The sequence below is a fragment of the Lepisosteus platostomus genome, chromosome 2 (assembly GCF_059453375.1).
Source record: "Lepisosteus platostomus isolate fLepPlt1 chromosome 2, fLepPlt1.hap1, whole genome shotgun sequence".
NCBI lineage: Eukaryota > Metazoa > Chordata > Actinopteri > Semionotiformes > Lepisosteidae > Lepisosteus > Lepisosteus platostomus.
In genome coordinates, this window is record NC_142612.1 from 48,545,468 (window position 1) to 48,568,323 (window position 22,856).

The 22,856-nt window shown below is 38.1% G+C and overlaps 1 protein-coding gene across 7 annotated transcripts in view; it reads right to left on the reverse strand.

Annotated features, from left to right (window-relative positions):
• The window catches only part of LOC148676410 (neural cell adhesion molecule 2-like), a 923,711-nt gene that overhangs the window by 262,340 nt on the left and 638,515 nt on the right, over positions 1 to 22,856 (reverse strand). For all 7 annotated transcript variants that reach the window (XM_088607785.1, XM_088607777.1, XM_088607759.1 and 4 more), the window contains one exon: positions 21,648 to 21,785. In XM_088607785.1, coding sequence (XP_088463911.1) covers positions 21,648 to 21,785 — 138 coding nt within the window. The remainder of the gene's footprint in view (positions 1 to 21,647; positions 21,786 to 22,856) is intronic.

Here is a 22,856-nt window from a genome sequence, read left to right on the forward strand (position 1 = left end):
AAACCTAGAAACATATACGTGAGCAGTACTTAAGCACTGTAGTATCGGTGTTAAGACATACCTCTCAAATACTGTAAATCAAGTTAAAAATATCTCAAGACCGATTCTGGTCATAATGAAACCATGTTTCGTGTATGTTTTCTTTTTCATCTTGAAATAACTCATTTCTAAATACCTTTTTCACTGTTAACATCTTGCAGCAACTCTGCAACAAAATATACACTCTGAAAGTTCATCCTGCTACCAACATTAAATAAAACAAATCTTAAGATTTCTATATTTATGTCTTTATTTAGTGGTTTCATTAGTGACAAAGGCTAAACTTTCTTGGAAAAATGTATTTTATGTGTTGCGGAAAAAACTGACTTGCTTTAACAAAATATGTTTACAAATCCTTTCACCTGGCATTTTCGTAGTTAGAAATTATGGAACGCTCTGTTAAAAGCAAGGGAGTTTTTATGTCCGTTGCAGTTCTTTTGCAACATGAATATAATTATATCGTTATTCATTTCTTGAGATACGCGATTCCATATTATATTCCATTTTAATCAAATTCTAAAAGTATGCTTGTTGACTCCGGTATCACGTTAATTGAAGACTTTGATGCTTACAATGTTTAGGGAGAAATGGAATACTGGTGTGTATTTTTTTCTTTAAAGTACCGAGACCAGCCATATACTGTATGTTTATGTTCCAAAATTAATATCGTTTATGGCCTTCACACACGTTACAGTATGCTCCTCTTCTTTTTATGCTCAGCTACTAAGATTTCCCTTCAGTGGTAAAATTAGATATGAATATTCAATACTTAAACGGGCACAGTTAAGACATTAAATATACATATACATACTGTATACAGTACAGTTTGCATACGGTAATATGTTTATGTTACACGATTAAAAAATAAATAAAAATGAAAAGTCCAGCACCAGCTGGATTTGAACACACAACCTGCCAGTTGGTAGTCACGCACCTAGACCAGTAGGCTACAAGACAGCTCGCATGAACAGACAGGCGAAACAGCCCTACACAGCCCTGTCGCAGCACACAAATTCTTTAGATACGCGATTCCATATTATATTAGCAGAAAAGCTTAAAACTACCACTTTTTCACACGCTATTTCACATGCTAGTTAAATACTTCGATGCTTAAAATCGTTAGGGAGAAATGGAATACCGGTGTGTATTTTTCCTTTAAAGTGCCGATTCCTGGAATCTGACTGGCTGACACCCCTCTGAAGTGGTTCCATAAAATCTGGTATACGGAAAAGAAAGCGTTGATAAATACAAGTGTCTTTTAATACACTCTTTGCTGTGCTCTTGAGGATCCTTGTGATATTTTAAGCTCTAGTTGAATGATAGGTGTCGCATTTTAAATCATTTTCGTAGTTAGAAATTATGAAACGCCCTGTTAAAAGCAAGGAAGTTTTTATGCCCGTTGAAGTAAAACAAAATGCCTGACAAAGTATGGCTTGGACAGATTCCAAGTGCTTGTACAAATGTGCTAAAGAAATTATACTTTGAGTATACAGCTTGTCCAAAGTCATCCATTATTAATACTATTAGTAATATCTTCAGTAAAGGCTTTGATGCATAAATATTTCTGATAAAGGTAGGTTGTGTACTTTTGTCCAACTGAGCAATCTTGCTTTCATAAAATATACCAACATTTTAATGACTGATGATTAACATGCTGTAATACACAGTTCAAAATTAAAGGCTCAAATGCTGTACATGAGAGGTTAAGCTCCCCCTGGCGGTTTTACAAGGCGACGCCGGATAGTTAGTCACGTGACACACGTGAACTGCGTGATACCCCGGTGGGCGTGTCGCGGTATACCACGAAATACCTCACCCATTTTGAATGGCTGCATCTGTACTTAGTGATATAAAAATGCTAAACAGACCCGTTTTCCAAAGATTATGACTAGTATGGCTGCACAAGGAAATCTTCACTAACCTATCAAATTCAGTTTGCTAATGTTTCTCATTTTTCTAATATGACAAGTTATGTGCAAGGTGATGACAGCATAGACTTTCAATGAAAGCCATCATTAAGCACAGGGTGGATCCAGTCAAAATAGGTGGGCAATTGCAGATTAATTGAGCACAAATTTTAACCTGGGGCACACACAGCCAGTTTCATTAAAAACTTTGTGTAAGGAAATTCAGTAAGATGGATTCCATAACCAGTGGAGAAATGTGAAATGGTCTTCCTTCACTATGTTCTCAAGAAAAGGATGAGTGCAAATGTGGTCCCAACCGAAAACCTCTACACTCCGAGTGCTTGTTTTCAACAGTGAAGGGGTCACTAAGTGATCAACTTAATTCTATGTTGCAGAATTTCTTTCATGCTGGGAGGGATGTATTTCAGGATGTGAATTACTGTATGTGTTGTACCCCAGTGGTTTGATGAGCATGACACTGATGTTATCCATATGTTGTTGCTTTCTATGTCAGCAGAACAGAACTCAATCATACATTTATGGAATATTCTGAGAGGTTGCCTGAGCCCGCATTTTTCTCTATCAACCAGTTGTGAGTTGATTGACTTTGAAAAATACAGAATTGCAGACTCTAAACTCTGTTATGGCACACACAGACCACAGCCATCAAGTGATTTTATATAGGTGTTTCAATTTTTGTCCAATAACTGTAAGATTTCCATTTTGTTTTCCCCCATATATTACCATAGTATAGAATCACCTTATACACCATGGACATCTTTCAAGAAAAAGAGGAAAAATAAACCTTTCAGACGCCTCTTTATCATATTATCTTATTCTTGGAATCATTATTTCCTTTGACAGAAAACTAACATTGGTCTAGAATTGGAGTAAACCATCAGTGGATTACCTAGGAGTGTATGTATCTAAAAGAAGGGTCAGAGCCAACTTTACTTCTTGAGGAGGCTCAGGTCCTTCAATGTGTGTAGTAAGATGCTACATATGTGCTATCAGTCGGTTGTGGCGAGCACCATTTTCTATGCAATGGTATGCTGGGGCTCTGGGATTAGAGCAGGTGATGCCAAAAGGCTGAACAAGCTCATCAGAAGAGCAAGCTCTATCATTGGGTCTGACCTGGACCCCCTGGAGATAGAATGATGTCCAAACTAGAGGCCATCATGAACAACATCTCTCGACAACCCCTCTACGACATCCTTGTGAGAATTAAGAGCACATTCAGCAATAGGCTGATCCAACCACAGTGCGACAGGGAGCGCTACAGAAGGTCATTCTTGCCTTCTGCCATAAGACTGTACAACTCATCCACTTTGTGTAAGGGCAGGGGCAACATTAACATGAACCTGTTTTTGGACTAAACAGGCAACTTTCTGGCTTTTCCCATCTACAAATGTTTTTACTTTTTTGTGCAATATATGCCAGGGACTTGTGCAATATATTTATATTTATATTTATATTTATAATGTGCAATACAACTTTTGTTCTGGTTTGTTCTTTGTATATCCTGGACCGTGAGCAACTCTTTTTAGTGCACTTCTCACTGACTGTACTGACTGTATTGTATGCACTATATTGTATTGTTGTATTATTGTATCATTTCATTACACTGTGCTGTGTTGACCATGCTAAGCTGCTGTTGCACCTTAATTTCGCTCATGGGATCAATAAAGTATCTATGTAACGGTTCATACACCTGAAGAAGGTGTGTTTTGTTTTACTTTTTATTGTGGAATGAACCTTTACCTTTTCCTTTGCAGCCTACGCATGCTGAAGCAGCTACCTAACGTTTTGATGTTATAAATCACCTGTGGGCAAACTATAGCCAGCCAGCCAGTTTTAACTGGCCCTTGTGGTAAAAAATAAATTAGTCAATATTAGCCATATTCCACTTTGTTTGGTGCCATTTTTTCTTACATTTTATTTTTCATGCTGTTAGATGGCGCACGAACGTTTTACCACAGTGATTCCAAACTGTGCATCGTGCCATCTATGGGAGGCACCATTGTCGGTCAGGGGCGTCTCAGGTATCGCCAGTCAAACATTTTATTAAGAGCGAAACCCGCTGTTCATGCTCACAGAATGTATGAGTCATGTGCTTCCTAGATAGATTGGTCACATGACACTGGCCACAAGAATCAGCAGTCTGTAAGCAGCGTACCAGTTGACCGTGGCTTCTGTGTTTCATGTTTCTATGAGTGGTCATTTTGTGAATTTTTTGTTACACGATCACAATTAAATTGAAATGTCATTTGGAAACTGTTCACAGTACTTTGATAAGTAAGCCTCTTGAGTATTGAATGAATGAACAGAAAACTTTTTCTAACCAAACTACAGACCCCAGCAAAGTTATTTTTTATCATACAAAGTAGCGTACCGAGTAACACAATGCAAAAAAACTCATACTATTGGAGTACCAAGGAATAAGCAACAGATCTCTGTGAATTCTGCTGCCCTTTGCAATATCCTGCCTTTGTGAAGCTGGGTTTTCAGCACTTGCGGTTATCAAATCCAAGTTCAGATCAAGAGTCAATGTTCAGAAGGAAATGCACGTTGCCATTTCAAAAATACTACCCAGTATGTTTGGTGAATTATGTTAACATAATTTATTAAACAAGCCCAAATATCCATTAAGAGGGCACAAATTTATAATCTTTTGTAAAATATCGCACTGCCATAGAACTTATTTTTGACACAGGGGAGGCATGGACCCAAAACGTTAGGAAACTCTTGCTTTACCAATTTGATTCACTAGTTATAGTAGGTCCATCGTACTGTGAGGGAACCTGTTCCAAAATGAGTGGATTGAAGAAGCAGAAAGTTGAAGTCTTGGCTTGTGAGTTGAACGTCAAGTTTTATTCAATTTTTATTTTTTTAATATTTAAAATATTTTTTTCTCTCAGCTTATTGTTAACCTTGAACTAATAATGTTGGATTCTTAACTTATATAGGGCATAGGCTTTCTGTAACAGCAGCGTGAAGTGGCAACTATACAGTTTCAAAATTGTATGTGGCCCTTGAGACAAAAAAGTTTGCCCACCCCTCTTATAAATGCATGAATCAGGCACTTAGCATTGTACATTTGTTTTAAAAATGCCTAATGTAATGCAATAATTTTAAGTTGAAGAAAATCAATTTTTTCACTTGGGGATCAAAAGGCAGAATGGGATCAAGTGTGACTTCGAGATTAGATAAACAATCTTTAACCAAGTTTGTTAGCTCTGTATGGCAGCATCCTGGTGCGACCAGGAAAAAATGCATAGAAATTTATTAAAAATGCCTATTAAACATGAACTCCTTGGGAAGTTAGTGCAACTCACTTTGCTTTGATTGGCTTTCTACATGGTTCCATTGGGGGAATCTCCCTTCTAACAAATTAATTGATTTTTAATTAGTTGATGAGAATCAATCACCTAGTTCAGGACTTTGTGTGAATTAAATCTAACACTAGCAATTCAATACCACATCATGTATCACAAAACAAACATGTCTACTGCACCATACCATCAATTTATCAGTTTCTGCATCTCTGTTTTCAATAAAACTTTATCAAGACTGATGTGCTTTAGAAAATATACTCTTCAACATAAGATTACCGTCTCTAAGATTTATTGCTGATTAACAGATGGAAATGTTAGCATGAGGAGAAAATCAGGTGAAACATATATAATGTTTTTATTTAATTTAATATAATTGTTGTTTTTATTTTGATAAGTGAGAAAATGGCAAAAAAGACATGGGAGAGATACAAGAAAGATTAGAAACTGAAATAAATATTTTCCACTTTTAGAAAATTAGAGGATCACAATCTGAGAAGAAGAGGGAAATCAGGTTAACTAAATTATAAGTAAAAAGGTAAGTTATTAATAAAAATATGCAAAAGGCAAAATCTTAAAAAATAATAAGATGGTGAACTGTGGTTGACAATAGACTACCTGACTCTTGTGTTAACTAGGGTGTCTATGACTTGTTTCATTTGCCTGTTCTGTCACTCCTTCAAATAATATTTAACTTTACTGTAGATAATGTAGGAGCTGCAAAAGCTTCTCTGTGAAGAAAGAGCCCCTCACAATGCTACTTTCTTTGAAAAACGATTTCAGTATTGACACATGGGTACAACGTTTGTAGTAAAATGGAGTTATTTAACAAACAGAAAATCAAAATTTAGTAGCAGAAATTGTTGGCTATAAATTTTAAAGTAAAAAGGTAGTTTTACCATCTACTGATTTGATAAATGAGTGTTAAGTTCCCATTTGTATAAATTAAAAAAATATATATATTGTAATGCTTACAGCCGACAAGCACTGTGTGTAAGAGCCGGCGTACCAGAGCGGGTGACGTCACCGCCCTTCCCTGTGATAGCAGGACCACAGCTACTGGGCTGTGGCGAGATCTCTCTTTAGCTCACGGGGCTAGGTCGCTGCAGAGAGACGCGGAAGTCCCGGGTTCGAGCCTCCAGTCGGGATGGGGCCGACCAGATGCGGCAAGGGCGCCCGCCTGAGCCCCCGTTGTGTTACATTGGTGTCAGAAGGGGGGTGGGATAGCCCTTCGCCGGGGACGGCGATTTAAGCGGGGGAGAGTGTAACGCTTACTGCCGACAAGCACTGTGTGTAAGAGCCGGCATACCAGAGCGGGTGACGTCACCGCCCTTCCCTGTGATAGCAGGACCACAGCTACTGGGCTGTGGAGAGATCTCTCTTTAGCTCACAGGGCTAGGTCGCTGCAGAGAGACGCGGAAGTCCCGGGTTCGAGCCTCCAGTTGGGATGGGGCCGACCAGATGCGGCAAGGGCGCCCGCCTGAGCCCCCGTTGCGTTACAATATATTTAGAAATCATTCTTCTTGTAAATAATTGTGTTCCCAATGTGGAAATTAAAAAGTAGGTTTTTGAAATAGGCATCTTGTTGTTTAACTTAATTATAGACTGCCAAGTTTGATGGAATTGGTCAGGGACTGTATCAGAAGTCTAAGCCAAACTGACAGATGAGAAACTTTTGCAAATCAAAAAATGAAAAAGCTGATGTCTCAAAAGACAAAGCAATATGTCAGGAGACAATGGACACAAATGCAACCATTCAAAATGAGGTACAATACGGTGGGTGTGTCCCATCAAAATGCGTCTTAACACATAATTTCTCGTCATACCGTACACAAATTAGATTATATAGATAGTATCCGGAATCACCTTGTAAAACCGCGAGGTGGAGCTAAAAAAGCTTAACCTCTCATGTATAGCATTTGAGCTGTCACCAGAAAACAAGTGAGTTTCTAATTCCGATCACTGCTGAGGGACAATATTTATTAAATTAAGACTTTAAGTTGTATACTCTTTAGAGTTTTAAATTTAAACTGTGTACTACAGCATTTTAATCATTATACATTAAAAAGTTGATATATTTAATGAAAGCAAGATTGCTCAGTAGGACAAAAGTACACAACCTACCACCTTTATTACAAATATTTTAATTATGCAGAAATATTTTATGCATCAAAGTCTTTACCGAAGATATTACTAATAGTATTAATAATGAATGACCTTAGTCAACTACTTAGTAAACTACCTTAGTAAACTCAAAGTATTACTCTGGTCCACTGAATCTCCGATTCACCATGCCTTTCACATGCTCATAAACAATATTAATTTAGGAACATAAACATATTATGTAAACTGTCCTGTATATTGCTGGTCTTGGTAGTTTAAAGAAAAAAATACACACCAGTATTCACTTTCTCCCTAAACATTTTAAGCATCAAAGTCTTACATGTGGTTATTTCGGAAATGTTCTTATTACTGTACGTTTATATACTTTGTTAAAACTGATCGTTTTAACCTTTTCTGAGAATATGCTTGTTATCGGAGTAAACAAAAGTATATTTTAAGAATTAGATTAATAGGGAATATAATATGGAATCACGTATCTAAAGAAATTAATAACAATATAATTATATTCATGTACTGTAACACAAACAGTAATATAAGACTTTCTACTGATATGTGTACGGGTGTTTCACTGCTTGTTAAGTGACTGTGTCTGTAGCATGATGGCTTAAGTGACTGAAGGCTGAGGGTGGGTGTTCAAATCCAGCTGTCGCCATGAGTTTTCTTTTAACAAATAAACATTTCTCTGAAAAACTAAAATAACAAATATTATGGGCACTATATTGATCTTTTTTATATTTCTAAATATCACAACATGTTCGAAGCTAAGTCATTTATTAATAACAATGGATAATTTCAAACTGCTACTGATATTATTAATGACAATAAATATTATCGACACTATATTGAATTTGTTGGTCTTTCTAAATATCACAAAACATTCAAAGTTAAGTGATTACCATTTTCCATGAATACTTGCACTTGTTATCACAGTAAAAGAAACTCATACTTTTCAGAATTTTATTATTATTTTGGAAACATTTTTACGTCCTCCTTCTGACCATATTATTTATATACTTTATGAGAAAAGTGATAGTTTTAACCTTTTCTGCAAATACGCTCGCTATCAGAGTAAACAAAAGCATACTTTTAGAATTTGATTAATAGGGACTATAATACGGAATTGCGTTATCTAAAGAGCATGCTTGCCAGCACGGTGACATCACCACCTTTCCCTCTGAATAGCTAGTCAAATAATAGGCAGTGAAAACATTTGTCTGTCCGTGGGGGGAAGGGGGACTGTATTTCATTGGAAGGTAAGCCTATTCTACTTAAAGAATGTAGGGGGGAGGAAAAGTGCCCGTGGTCTTCTCACTGATAAAGTTGTGTTAACTAAAACTACACTATGCTTAAGAGTTGTTAAACTGGTTTTTATTTATTTTTCGGCACAGCCAGATGGCCCAAACCAGTAAGCTGCAAGTTTTTTTTATTTTTTAATTATACATTTTAAACACACAGTTCGTACAGATACAGTACAATCACATTCTCCTGACTTCCCGTGGTGTAAAACGAATTAGCAGGTTGTAGCAGAAATGCTTGTTAATAAGACAGAATTAAGTGTTGCTGTGCTTTCCCAAATGAGGCCCCATATCTCTCTTCATCTCTGTGGTGCAGCCACAGAGAAGCTATTCATGCAGGCTGATTTAAAGATGTTTTCTTTTGATAAGGTACAGCCCCCAAATGGGGATGCACTTAGCTAAGCCTGGCTATCATGATCAAAGGTCATCCATTGGCGCCTATCTGTCTAGGGAGTGCCAGATGGACATCTGGACTGCATTCCTAAGTGTCAGGAGTAAGTGACTCATATCTCACCTTGATCAACCAATCAGGGACTGGTAGGGCCGAGTAACCCACATGGGTCTCTGATGCCCACGAAACTTTCAGCCAATGAACAAGCTGAAGTTCCTCCAGGTAAAAACAGGCAAAACAGAACTTCTAAGAAGAATTCCAGAGGTGCGAGGCTATTCTAAAGAATTCCAGGGCAGGACGGCCCAGGAGCAAAAAGGCTCCCAAGGGCAAGACATTCTTGTAGCGCGCCTCCTGACCATCCTGAGACTCATCCCGGACAACCATGTAACGGCTAGTGTGTCCGAGTGCCAGAACTTTCCTTTGTTTTAAGAGTCGAGAGCGGAGGTTGCCACGAATAACCAAAGGATCCACCCGAGGTTAGCATCAGGAGCAAGCCTCGTGAACAGGTCAGAACTGTGGACAGCTGAATCACTATTCAGAACTAGCTCTTCACCAGGAATGAACCGGTCCTCTTCCTGACTTGCTGGGACCCACAGTCATCTTTTCTCCTGTGCGCAAACTTTGCTAGTTAAAGCCAACACTAACTAGCAGGCCAGTGAGCATCAGCAGCGCACCGTCGCAAGCCGCACAGCACAGCCTGGCACCGAGCCAGAGAGCGCGGATTGGACAGCAACAAGCCTGCAACTGTTTCTTTGTGCCCGCAGGAGATCTGAATCCCCAAAGATTGGATGAGTATTCAACTTCAGTGCATTACTGCTCGAGAATTCAATTGTTTTCCCAACCAGTTGATATCAATTTAATTCCTAAGAGTTAAGTACTTGTTTTGAGTATCTAATGTAGAAGTTATAACCAAGTTCATTTACGAAACGGTCTAAATGAATGATATATTGAACGTATGTCCTCTTGATATACGTAACTCTTCGTGACTGATTGAATATATACCTTTTGTATTCTGATAACCCTCTCGATAAGATCTGTTATGTTTATGAGCATATTTTATGTATTAATAAATGTATTCTTGTGTATTAGTACCTGTGTGTGTGCGCTGTTTGAGTTATACCGCAAGGTTGGATTCTAAAGCCATTAAAAGAATCATTTTGTGACTTATGGCTACAATTAATAATTGTCCCCGTAAATGCCCAAACCCTACAGAACTGGTGCCTCATGAGAGCACACTACAAGGTGATTGAGATAACAATGTGGTGCCCACACTGGGGTAAAGTTAGCTTGAAGTTCGACAATGATTTTGGCACGCCTGAAGCTTTTTCACGAAACCTCCTAGATACAAAGTATATTGTGACTGTTTTCACTTCCGCCACTATGTCGTTTTTAAGCCATTTTTTTATCACGCTCGAATATTCTTTTGTCCATATCATCACAAGGGAAACACAGTAAGCCTTCAAACCAAATGCATTTTAAAGACCACGACTTGTGAAAATGTTCACAGCCTCCACATAAAACTCTCAGTGAGCTAATTCTCTTTTTTTTAAACCTCCAGTTTTTCATCAGTGCGTAATTACGCACTAACTGGAACGCAGGGGAACAGCTGTGTACACACATTCACATCACGAGAAATAGTGCTCAATACGGCTTTGTGAGAAAAACCCATATAACACCATAGGAAGCAGAACAGCTCAGCCTCCAAATACCCAGACTGTAAGCATGGGAATAAAGCTTTGTTTGATTTCTGAAACCCTTTCTTTATGTTCTGTTTTCATTCAGGTAAGGGTCAACTATATACACAATACTGCTGTCAGCAGGAAAATTCAAATATTCTTTACTCAGCAGCTTATGAAAAACAGCTCCTATGACGTTCAAACCGATTTTTTACACAGATGACTGACATAGCTTCGCATTGTGAATCTCTTTTTCTAATTTAACATTTGTCAGTCTGTCCGTGAGGGTAAGGGGAACTGTCTTTCAGTTGGAAGGCTTGCCTATTCTAATTTGAAAATGAAAAGGAAAAAAAATTGTAAAACCATTTTTTTTTACAAGCAATTTATCCAATGGGGCAATTTAACAGTATAAACCCCAGGAACTTTAGTAAAGACACTTATCTGACAAAACCATGGTGATTTTCTATTAGCTGAGGGTCTGTAGAGTAGATTTGAGGTGTTTTTGGAGAGGCACAAATGTTTCTTTGGTCGAGAGGGGGGTGAGACCACTCCCTGCCCATCACTGCACGATCCCAGTCTGGGAATGGGAGATGCTCTATAACCCCCAGCAGTTTTGACAGAGACACTTATTTGAGAAAACCATGGTGATTTTCTATTACCTGTGGGTCTGTAGAATAGATTTGAACTACTTTTGGAGAGGCACAATTTTTCTTTGTGTCAGGAATGAGACTTTTTCCTGTCTAGCAGTGCACAGCTCTGTGTCAATTTACAAGGAGGACAGTTGTTAAGCAGATTAGCAGGTTACTGACAAAATAGCGCACCGTCCAACACTGCCAAGTGATATCTCTTTAATATAAACAAGATCTAATACCTGGTGCAGTTTAAAAAAACAAACATTTTTTTTTAAATTAAACGAATCCCAGGTGTGGGTTCATAAAGCCTGAATTACGTACTATGCTTGTGATTTCAGTCCTTTGTGTATATTCTAATCACAGAGGGGGCAGAGACAGGTTAAGGCTGAAATTGAATTGGTGATCTGTTTTCATCACACCTGAAACACTGTGTAGGGGTTTTGTTCATTTACTGGGACAATTATTAATTGTAGTAGTAAGTCACAAAATGATTCTTTGATGGCTATTATAAAACCTTGCGGGATAACTCAGCAATGCACACACATGGATACTAATACACTACAATACATTTATTAATACATAAAGTGTGCATATAAACATAACAGATCTTAAGAGTGAGGGTTAGCAGAATACAAAAGGTATGTATTCAATCACGAACAGTTACAAACCAAGAGAGACATACATTCAGTATACCATTCGTTTATACTGTTTCGTTAATGAGCTTTGATTACAACTTCTACACTAGATACTTGCAAACAAGTACATCACTCATAGGAATTAAATTGATATCAACTCAGGTTGAGGCAACCATTTAATTCCCGAGCTGTAATGCAGAATGTTGAATACTCATCCAATCTCTGTGGATTCAGATCTCCCGTGGACACAAAGGAACAGTAACAGGCTGTTGCTGCGTCCAATTGGCGTCTTCTGTCCCAGTGCCAGGCAGTGCCAGCATGAGGTGTGGGGGAAGGAGGGAGAGATTCCTGCTGTGACGTGCTGGTAGTGGGTTCTCTGTAGACTGCTAGTTAGTCCTGGCTGAACTAGCAGAGATTGTGCACATGCAAAGTGACTGCAGGGCCAAGTAAGTCACACTCTTTATACGGGAAGAAGACCGGTTCATTTCCGATGTAGTGCTAGTCCTGAATACTGATATTCAACTGTCTACAGTTCCGACCGTAGTTCACTCGTTGATCAGGCAAGCGTTCATGGTGGGTTACCTTGCTGCTGGGCTAACCTCGGGCGGATCCTAGCTAGCCAGCAGCCATATCACCCTGCAACTCACAACTGGCAACCCACTGAAGCTAAGCAGGTGTGAGCCTGGTCAGTACCTGGATGGGAGACCTCCTGGGAAAACTAAGGTTGCTGCTGGAAGAGGTGTTAGTGGGGCCAGCAGGGGGCGCTCACCCTGCAGTCCATGTGGGTCCTAATGCCCCAGTATAGTGATGGGGACACTATACTGTAAACAGGCGCCGTCCTTCGGATGAGACGTAAAACCGAGGTCCTGACTCTCTGTGGTCATTAAAAATCCCAGGGCGCTTCTCGAAAAGAGTAGGGGTGTAACCCCGGTGTCCTGGCCAAATTTCCAATTGGCCCTTACCAATCATGGCCTCCTAATAATCCCCTTCTATGAATTGGCTACATTACTCTGCTCTCCTCCCCACTGATAGCTGATGTGTGGTGAGCGTTCTGGCGCACTATGGCTGCCGTCGCATCATCCAGGTGGATGCTGCACATTGGTGGTGGTGGAGGGGAGTCCCCATTACCTGTAAAGCGCTTTGAGTGGAGTGTCCAGAAAAGCGCTATATAAGTGTAAGCAATTATTATTATTATTATTATCCTTTGGGTACACGCGGGCGACTATAGTGCTTGACTCTTAGAACAAAGTAAAGTCCTGGACTCGGACACACTGGCTGTCACGTGATTGTCCGAGCTGAGTCTGAGGATGTCCTGGAGGAGTATCTTCTGAGCCTTGTGCTGCCTGTTTTATCTGGAGAAACTACGGTCATTCATTGGTTTAAAGTTATGCGGGCATTCGAGACCCACGTGGGGTTATCCTGCCCTACCAGTTCCTTATTGGTTGATCGAGGTGGAGGATGAGTAACAGTGCACTCTGACCTTAGGGTTGTAAACCTTGGGATGAGACTCTCCCTTGGAGTTTCCCAGACAGTAAGGTGCCAGAGATGACCATTTATTAGGGTGGCTGGAGAATCTCAGCCTTGGGAGTTGTTCCTTATGAGGAAACTATCAGATAGAAAAACACCTTCGATCTGAACCAAATGGAATGGCCTCTCTGTGTCCAGCACCACTGAGATGAGGGAGAGAGGGACTGGCAAGGGAGCAGCAAAATTAATACCTGTATGATTAATAAGCCTTGCCGCTACAATGTTAAAGTGCTAGAGGTGTAAAAAATACAAAAGTTTTAGAAATGGAGCAGTTGAAAGGATTTGTAAATATATTTTGTTAAAGCAAGTCAGTTTTTTGCAACATAAAAAAGACATTTTTCCAAGAAAGTTTAGCTTCTATCTAGCCAGACCTTCATCTCATGATAAGTGTCTCTCCCGGCCGCGCAGGTTGCTGTGCCTGGCAGAAGGTGTATCTCCACACAGCCCTCTGCCCAATGTTAATGTGACACTGAAGATATTATTAATAACCTTTTAAATCTGAAGGGAGATCTAAAGGGATCCACACAGCAGAGGTCCCTCTTAGCTATTCAGAGGGAAAGACGTTGACGTCACCGCGCAGGTGAGCAGACACAGCCTCTAATGTCAGGCGTATGCATTAAATATATTTAGATCTTTGAATTAATATCATTATTGATTTTTTTAGCCTCACAACGTTGTCCAATAATACTCTCCTGGTGTCTAATTTTTAGTTAAGCACGATTTGAGCTACAGACCATAATTTCACATATTGATGATAATGATATCGTAGCAGTTTGAAACTGTTCGTTGTTGTTAATAAATGACTTAGATTCGAACATGTTGTGAGTCAATAGAGTGTCCATAATATATGATATTTTAGTTTTTCAAAGAAATGTTTATTTGTTAAAATAAAACTCATGGTGAACTCTCAGCCTTATAAGTCAGTTACTTAAACTATCATGCCATCAACGTATCAAGTAGTGAAACAGCTGTACACATACACATAGAAAGTCTTATACTACTGTTTCTGCTACAGTACATGAATATAATTATATCGTTATTAATTTCTTTAGATACGGAATTCCATATTATATTTCCTATTAATCAAATTCTAAAAGTATGCTTTTGTTTACTCCGATAATGAGCGTATTCACAGAAAAGGTTAAAACTATCACTTTTCTCACAAAGTACAGTATATAAACATACAGTATTATGGTCAGAAGGAGCACGTAAAAACGTTTCCGAAATAACCACATGTAAGACTTTGATGCTTAAAATGTTTAGGGAGAAATGCAATACTGGTGTGTATTTTTATTTAAACTACCAATACCAGCCATATACAGTACCGTTTACGTACATACAGTAATGTTTATGTTCCTAAATTAATATTGTTTATGACCTTCAGATGCGTTATGCTCCTCTTCTTTTTATGCTACTAAAATTTCCCTTTAGTTGTAACATTTCATATAAATATTCAATACTAAGCAGATTAAAATGTGCACAGTATGTACAAATAATGGAGGTTTCCTACATGAAGGTCGACATTCCATTTTTACTATTTAAGACACAAAATACCATAGAAAGAGAATCCAGAAAACAACAGTTTACCTATCAGTCTGAGAAAAATCACGGGTTCTCTTTCTCTCTAACACTTTCCCTGGCATTAGTCCATCTATCAGCATCATAAAACAGGCAGTTTCCTGGCCTTACCTACCTCATGAGTCTTTATTTCTTTCTATTGCACAGCAGACAAAGTAACATAAAAGCCACCAAACAGAGTTCAACAGAGCACAGTGTTCTTCAGTCCCGCAAGTCTATCTGCTCACCAGACTGCTCTCTTGAGATGGTGTGTGTGGGGGGTAATATTGTGTGATACTGTGGTCACAGAAGCCTAAATGTATCATTAATGGATGTCTGGGGTCTGTTTCAATGATTTGTGCTGATGTTAAAGTTTTACTGCAGGTATTTGGGAAACCATGATAAAAATAAATAAATACATGTCCATTAAACACATTCTATTACCAAGCAAAGGCTAGATAATTCATGTGTTCAGGTGAGTCAGTGTGTACTACTCTTTTCTTCATGTATTCTAGTGTTTATTAATTTATCTATTACTTTTCAGAAAAGCATTTTCACTGCTGCTTATAAAACTGAAATGGAAATCTAATAAGTAAATTGATTCTTAAAATGTAGAGAGCTTTAGGAAAATATATAACAAAGTATGCACTGTTTAGGTTACTTTAGAAGACAATGTACCAAAACAATATATGCTGTCTAGGTCATTAGATTAGCCGAAAGTAACTGATAAGCTTTGAAAAACAAATCTAGTGGTGCTTCTTCTTTCGTTTTATGATGTAATATGTTTTGTCTTAGGGAAAGGGGAAGTGTTAGAAGGGACAAAGTGCTGAGCTTTCTCTTACAGCACAACATCTAATAAAAACCCTGTACTGCTTGTAACAAATTGAGTCTCTGATGCACTTTGCAGAGTGGCAACAGGGCTCCCAATATTGCAATATTGAAATAAAGACCTTACTCAGGTGAAAACTCTCTCTTGTGGCTTCCTTGATAGTTATATTTCCATGAAAATGGTTTGGGGGCTCGTCCGGGATCACAAACCTGAGCGCGGACGGCTGCTGAAACTCCATCCAGACCCGGACAATTTTAGCAAATTGGACGAACCTAGGGGGATAAACTGTTTATCCTTCCAGAGACGGGTCTGGAGAATTGGCAGAAGTCTGACATCAGTAAGTGATCCTTGAAAAAAATAATATTTCCATGACAAAAACTATCATCTCTCGGTAGAAGTACAAGTAGGATGAATTTTATTTTTTTTATGAAATAGATATCAGGTCTCAATGATAAGTAAAAGTAATTAAAAAAGAAACCTTGACACCTCATTCATTGCAGAGCTTCATTTGAGGTCTTTGATTACTGTTGTACAATGTCATGGATCACCTTCATGCAATTATGGGGCCTGCAAAGAACCCTTGAACATATTAATCAACAGGAACTACATATTTCATATAAAGTATGTATTTCTTTAAAAGACTTTTTGTAACTGACAAGATACATAAACAAAAATGGCATCACATATACAAGTTACAGAACTATGTTTTGAATGAATAACCAGGTCCTGTAGAAAAGTACTATTGGTACATTATACATTACTTTTCATTCAAAGAAAGATACTTTTTTCTTTTGGCCTCATTCTTTCCACATTGACTTTAACGTAGTGTTAGTTTAATTTCTTTTCCAGCAGGCTGACTCTATGCAAATAGCCACATCTAATTGACTCTGGAGTGGACAGTTTGCCCATAGATTGCCTACAGATAGCATATGAATTTGTTTGCCTTGCACATAATCAATTTCTCTTTTAAGTAATAGATTTTCATATTGTTACCTTTCCAATGAAATTAATTATTTTTTATGAAAGTAATACAAATCTAAACTCTTAATATGATTACAGTGTAGCGGCGAGGCTTATTAATAAGAAAGAATTAAGTGTTTCTGAGCTTTCCCAAATTAGGCTTCATCTCTCTGTTCATCTCTGTGGTGCAGCCACAGAGAAACTATTCATGCAGGCTGATTTAAGATGGTTCCTTTGATAAGGACAGCTCCCAAAGGGGGATGCACTTAGCTAAGCCTGGCTATCATGATCAATGGTCATCCATTGGCGCCTATCTGTCTAGGGAGTGCCAGATGGACATCTGGACTGCATTCCTAAGTGTCAGGAGTAAGTGACTCATATCTCACCTTGATCAACCAATCAGGGACTGGTAGGGCCGAGTAACCCACGTGGGACTCTGATGCCCATGGAACTTTCAGCCAATCAACGAGCTGAAGTTCCTCCAGGTAAAAACAGACAACACAGAGGGCCTGAGAGATTCAGTAAGATTCAGTAAGATTCTGGAGAGAATTCTGTGGACTTTTCTAAAGGGAATTCAAAGGAGAATTCCAGGTCAGGACGGCCCAGGAGCAGAAGGCTCCCAAGGGCAGGACATTCTCGCAGCGCGCCTCCTGACCATCCTGAGACTCAGCCCGGACAACCACGGAACGGCCAGTGTGTCCGAGTGCCAGAAATTTCCTTTGTTCTAAGAGTCTAGAGTGGAGGTTGCCAGAGAGTAACCAGAGGATCCACTCGAGGTTAGCACCAGCAGCAGGCCTCGTGAACAGGTCAGAACTGTGGACAGCTGAATCACTATTCAGAACTAGCTCTTCACCAGGAACGTCTTCCTGACTTGCTGGGACCCACAGTCATCTTTTCTCCTGTGCGCAAACTTTGCTAGTTAAAGCCAACACTAACTAGCAGGCCAGTGAGCATCAGCAGCGCACCGTCGCAAGCCGCACAGCACAGCCTGGCACCGAGCCAGAGAGCGCGGATTGGACAGCAACAAGCCTGCAACTGTTTCTTTGTGCCCGCAGGAGATCTGAATCCCCAGAGATTGGATGAGTATTCAACTTCAATGCATTACAGCTCGAGAATTCAATTGTTATCCCAACCAGTTGATATCAATTTAATTCCTAAGAGTTATGTACTTGTTTCGAGTATCTAATGTAGAAGTTATAACCAAGTTCATTTACGAAACGGTCTAAATGAATGATATACTGAACGTATGTCCTCTTGATATGTGTAACACTTTGTAACTGACTGAATATATACCTTTTGTATTCTGATAACCCTCTCGATAAGATCTGTTAGGTTTAAGGCATATTCTATGTATTAATAAATGTATCCTCGTGTATTAGTACCTGTGTGTGTGCGTTGTTTGAGTTATGTCGCATGGTTGGACTCTAAAGCCATCAAAAGAATCAACTTTGTGATTTACTGCTACAATTAATAATTGTCTCAGTAAATGCCCAAACCCTACAGAACTGGTGCCTTCAGAGAGCCACTACATTACATTTTGGCTATGGCAACGTTACATATTTGGCGTCCCTGAACGGCTATGAATCATTACAACAGTTATAATTTGTTTCAATATGTGCACTAGAGAACTAAAGAACAATATATATATATATTGTTCTATATATATATAGAACAATCTATACTGTCGCTATGAATTCCCTATGTCTAAGAGTGACACTGTTAATGAGTATTTGTGGTCTAACAAGACCGGTTTTGCCAAAATGCCAAAACAGGCATTTCACAAGGTGTTTCTGAGAATCAATTTGCTTAACTTCTTCTTCTTCTTCTTCTTCTTCTTCTTATTATTATTATTATTATTATTATTATTATCACTACTACTACAACTACCTTTTTTTCATTTTCATTTTTTCTACCTAGTCTAACACAAGTTGTGGTGAGCCAGAGCCTAACCTGACGAACAGTGGGCACAAGAAAAGATACAGTATATTCTAGGTGATGCCAGTGTATTGCAGGGTGCACACACGGATATAATTTGAATGTGCAAATTAATCTAGTTAACATTTCTTTGAACTGTGGGAGGAAAGTGAATACCCAGTGAAATCCCTCGAGAACATTCAAAATATACTGAAAGCCAATTTCAACTGTCTTTGTTCCATGTTAAATTAATGCACTGACCATAATGACTACAAGATGACAACTCCTTTCCAAAGAACCAGATACACCAATCAGACTGGTTTTGAGATTACTTCAGGGGATTATGGGAGTGTTTGTATTCTGGTTTTGAGATTTTTTGCTGTTTGCACCCCACATACTAATTCTCAGTTAAAAGACATTTAAATGTAGCAAGCGGGAAAAAATGAATTAGAAAATATTCTGTTTTTTCTTAATTCAAACTCTGAATATCAGCTATTGAAGGACTGAGGTGTTGATTCATTCCTGTCTCTTCCCCTTTGCTGGAAAGACAAGGGCACAGAGGCTCTGCTGCTTACCTTATGCCCAGCTCATTTGGGCTTTTCAGGTTAAAAACTTTTGCACAAATACCACTGAGGAAAAATGCATTTCTCATACAAAAAGAGATGTACTGTGCAATGTTAACATTTTCTTTGACAAACACATGGCCCTGTGAACCTAAATTGTTTATTAATAAGCCCTTGAATGTTAATTCAGTGGCATGAAATACCAGCACTTTCCCCATGGGTAGATTATCCTGTACTCATTGCAGGCAGAAAACAGTCTGTGACCAGCATTCAGAATGCTGGTAATGACTGCTCAATGTCTAATTCACAGTGCACCATAAGAAACAGTTTCTGAAGTGAAGTATTTTATTTAATCCTCGGGGTGGAGATTTTATGAGATGCCATGATACCACCTAAAAATTATTTTAGAAAAAATGTATGTACATGTACATGTTCTGTTATGTTTTATATATTGATGGAAATTGCTATTTTAGTCACATGGGGTGGTAGCACGTATTTATACAGTACATGTAAAGCTAATATAATTACATTCAACCAGAACTGTTTTGTAAACAAAATACATTTCAAAGTCTAAACATTTTATTTTACTCATTAAAACAGTCTCTATGCCAGTTACAATTTATATGCTTAAATAAGTAAACATAATTTTATAACTACAACTTTTATAAAGGCAATCATGTGAGATTGTCTTAATACCATAAACAGAGATTATATCAGGTAATTTATGTGATCTATCAATATGGTTACTGAACATAAATTATCAACAAATGTTATGTCGTTGTTATATGCTAAATAATTGCATACAAAATTATATTGGAAAGAAATCCCATTTTCCCCTTCAGTTCATTGTGCTTAATAGGACACTAATATTCTCAGTTTCACCCTTGAGCTCAATGTAAGATTAATAGAACTCTAAACGCAATTTAAAAGCAAAAGGAAAAAACAAACAAAACAAAAACAAAAACTGACCTAATTAAAATAGAGATCATATCATTGATTTTCTATTCTATCAAATTTAATAAGCCTTGCTATGTACGTATCTATGATATAATGAAAAACAGCGCCCATTGACTGTATTATACTGAAGAATTCTGCACTGTTCAAATTGCTTTGAATATTTGAATTTCAAAAAAATGAAATAGGCTTGAAATTTAGATAAAATAGAACAGAGGTAAGTGTATGGTATTGAGATCAAAATAATGTGTAGCTATTTTTTTAGTCTTTAAACCTTTTAATTCAAATTAAAACCAATGGTTTGTACCACACTCTGTATGCATTACTTTCATTCACCTGACCCAACAGATGAAAACACAGACATGTAAATTTGAGACTGTAAAATCAATTGCAGACACCTGTGGTAAGGATATGTAGTACTTATTATTGTTTAATATCCCACATTGAATTAGGTCTCACACTCCTGTGATCCCAGAAAATTGTTTTCTTCACTGACACTTGGATATGCCTTGATATTTTTTACAACCTTTTATCTGCACGGCCTGAATTATTCAAGGTCAGAACTACAGTGATGACAAAGAACTTCAATTGGTAGAGTATGAATGGCTTAGGGACCAACATCATTTTATTACAAGAGAACCCATCACCCTGTGAAGCAGTGGAAAAAGCTTGCAGATGTTCTAGACGAGATGAACTGAAACGTTATTGGAAAGTCTCTCTTGCCTGTGAAGTGAGTTTTGGAGAGTACATGCACATATGGTACATGCGCACACAACAAATCACAACTAAGACATATACATATATATTACACACAAACTGTATATATATTATACTCTATATAAGTTTGATTTTCTAACAGAACAGAATAGAAACTTTTCGGAAAAGGTTAAGTAAATCTGGTTTCACAGTCTTGATTGGTCCACAGAGTCTTTTGGAGATAAAAGAGCCAAAAAGCACTTGGAAGCATTTAGAGCTAAAACCATGATCAACTTTATCATGAAATTATACCCTGGACAGTAGTTTCTACCTCTACCTGAAGTTCTGACAAAGATAATATGGTTTGAGAGTTAAATGCAGTTTTAGATAATTACGAAAAAAAAATGTTGTTGTAAAACAGATGTATTCAATATGTATTTACTTTCTTGTGATTTTGCAAGATGGTTCTGTTCTAGCAAGCAAGCCATTTTTCTTATTTTAATTACTGAGCACCATCTGGCTTTAATGTGTTTAGGAGTTCCTTTGGAAATGTGTGTTCCCTTTGCCCACGCAAAAAAATGCTTTATTTTAACTCCCTTCTGAATGTTGCTCTCACCATTGACAATGACAGAGATATCTCTGAAGTCGATCTCTCCCCTGGCCTCCACTCTGGCCTCACAGCGGTACACTCCCTCATCAGCCTTTGCTACTTTCTGAATCTGCAGGTTGTTGTTGGGAAGAATCTGGAAGCGCTCTGAGGAGAAAGAGGAAGGGACAAACTGTGAAGATGACAACTACTACAGTACAATTAGAACAGCTATGAAGATTCTCCATCTGAGGGCTCTTCACTCAGGAGCTACATGCATTGACAGGACGCTTCATAATCAGCTGGCATTTTAAAGCTGCAAAAATTGCTTCACTCTGGTCTGCTTTTTTCAGCTACTGCTTTAGTTGCAAACATAGTGAGCAATGCAAATGACTAGTAAAATGCCCAGCTTTAGTGTTATGCATGGAATGTGGGCAATAGCCACTGGTAACTTTTTGACTGCGATGATAATATCCTATAACACATAAAAAAGTAAATGCTTAAAACCATCTTTTACTGCAGACACATTATTGTGAGTAGACTACAGACTTTCTCACTGCCTTCTCACTTCTCACTGCAGTTTTTATCTGGGGCTGCAGGTTTATATTATATACTGCATATATTTAGTGTTTGTGTTCCATGGTAAATTTTGCATTCGCTTTGCATTTACAAAGGCCTTGCAGAGTACAGATAAATGAAAATTAAATCAGAAATGTGCCCTCTATTGTACTTGCAATAGCAGGTGTAGAAATGCAGTAAGACTCTGTTTGATTCTGGCAAATTAAACAGTATCTCCTATAATTAGAATGAACAAATATTCCCACTGCCAAATATCTACACCTTTTCATCTCTGCTACAGAATACAATTAAATACTGTTTGTTAATGCCAAAATTATATTAAAAAATATTCAAAATGTATAGTATGAGTTGATCACCTGGGATCCTATGAGATGTGCAAACTGTATAGCTGTGGCAAGATAAATTCAGACTTTCTACAGGGTAGGTTTAAATGTTAACCCCAAGATGTCTGGTTGGCAAGAAAATTATCCACATATGGGATCTTTGGACATAGGGAAATTGGATCTCTTTTCCTCCCTGTATTCAAAACATTTGTTTTTGGTAAATCTTCTATAAGATGATAACCTATTATTAACCTGGATTAATAAACTAATTGAATATCACAGAATTGAGTGTTGAAATGCCTTGCACATTTAAATAACATTCTAGTTTCCAATGATC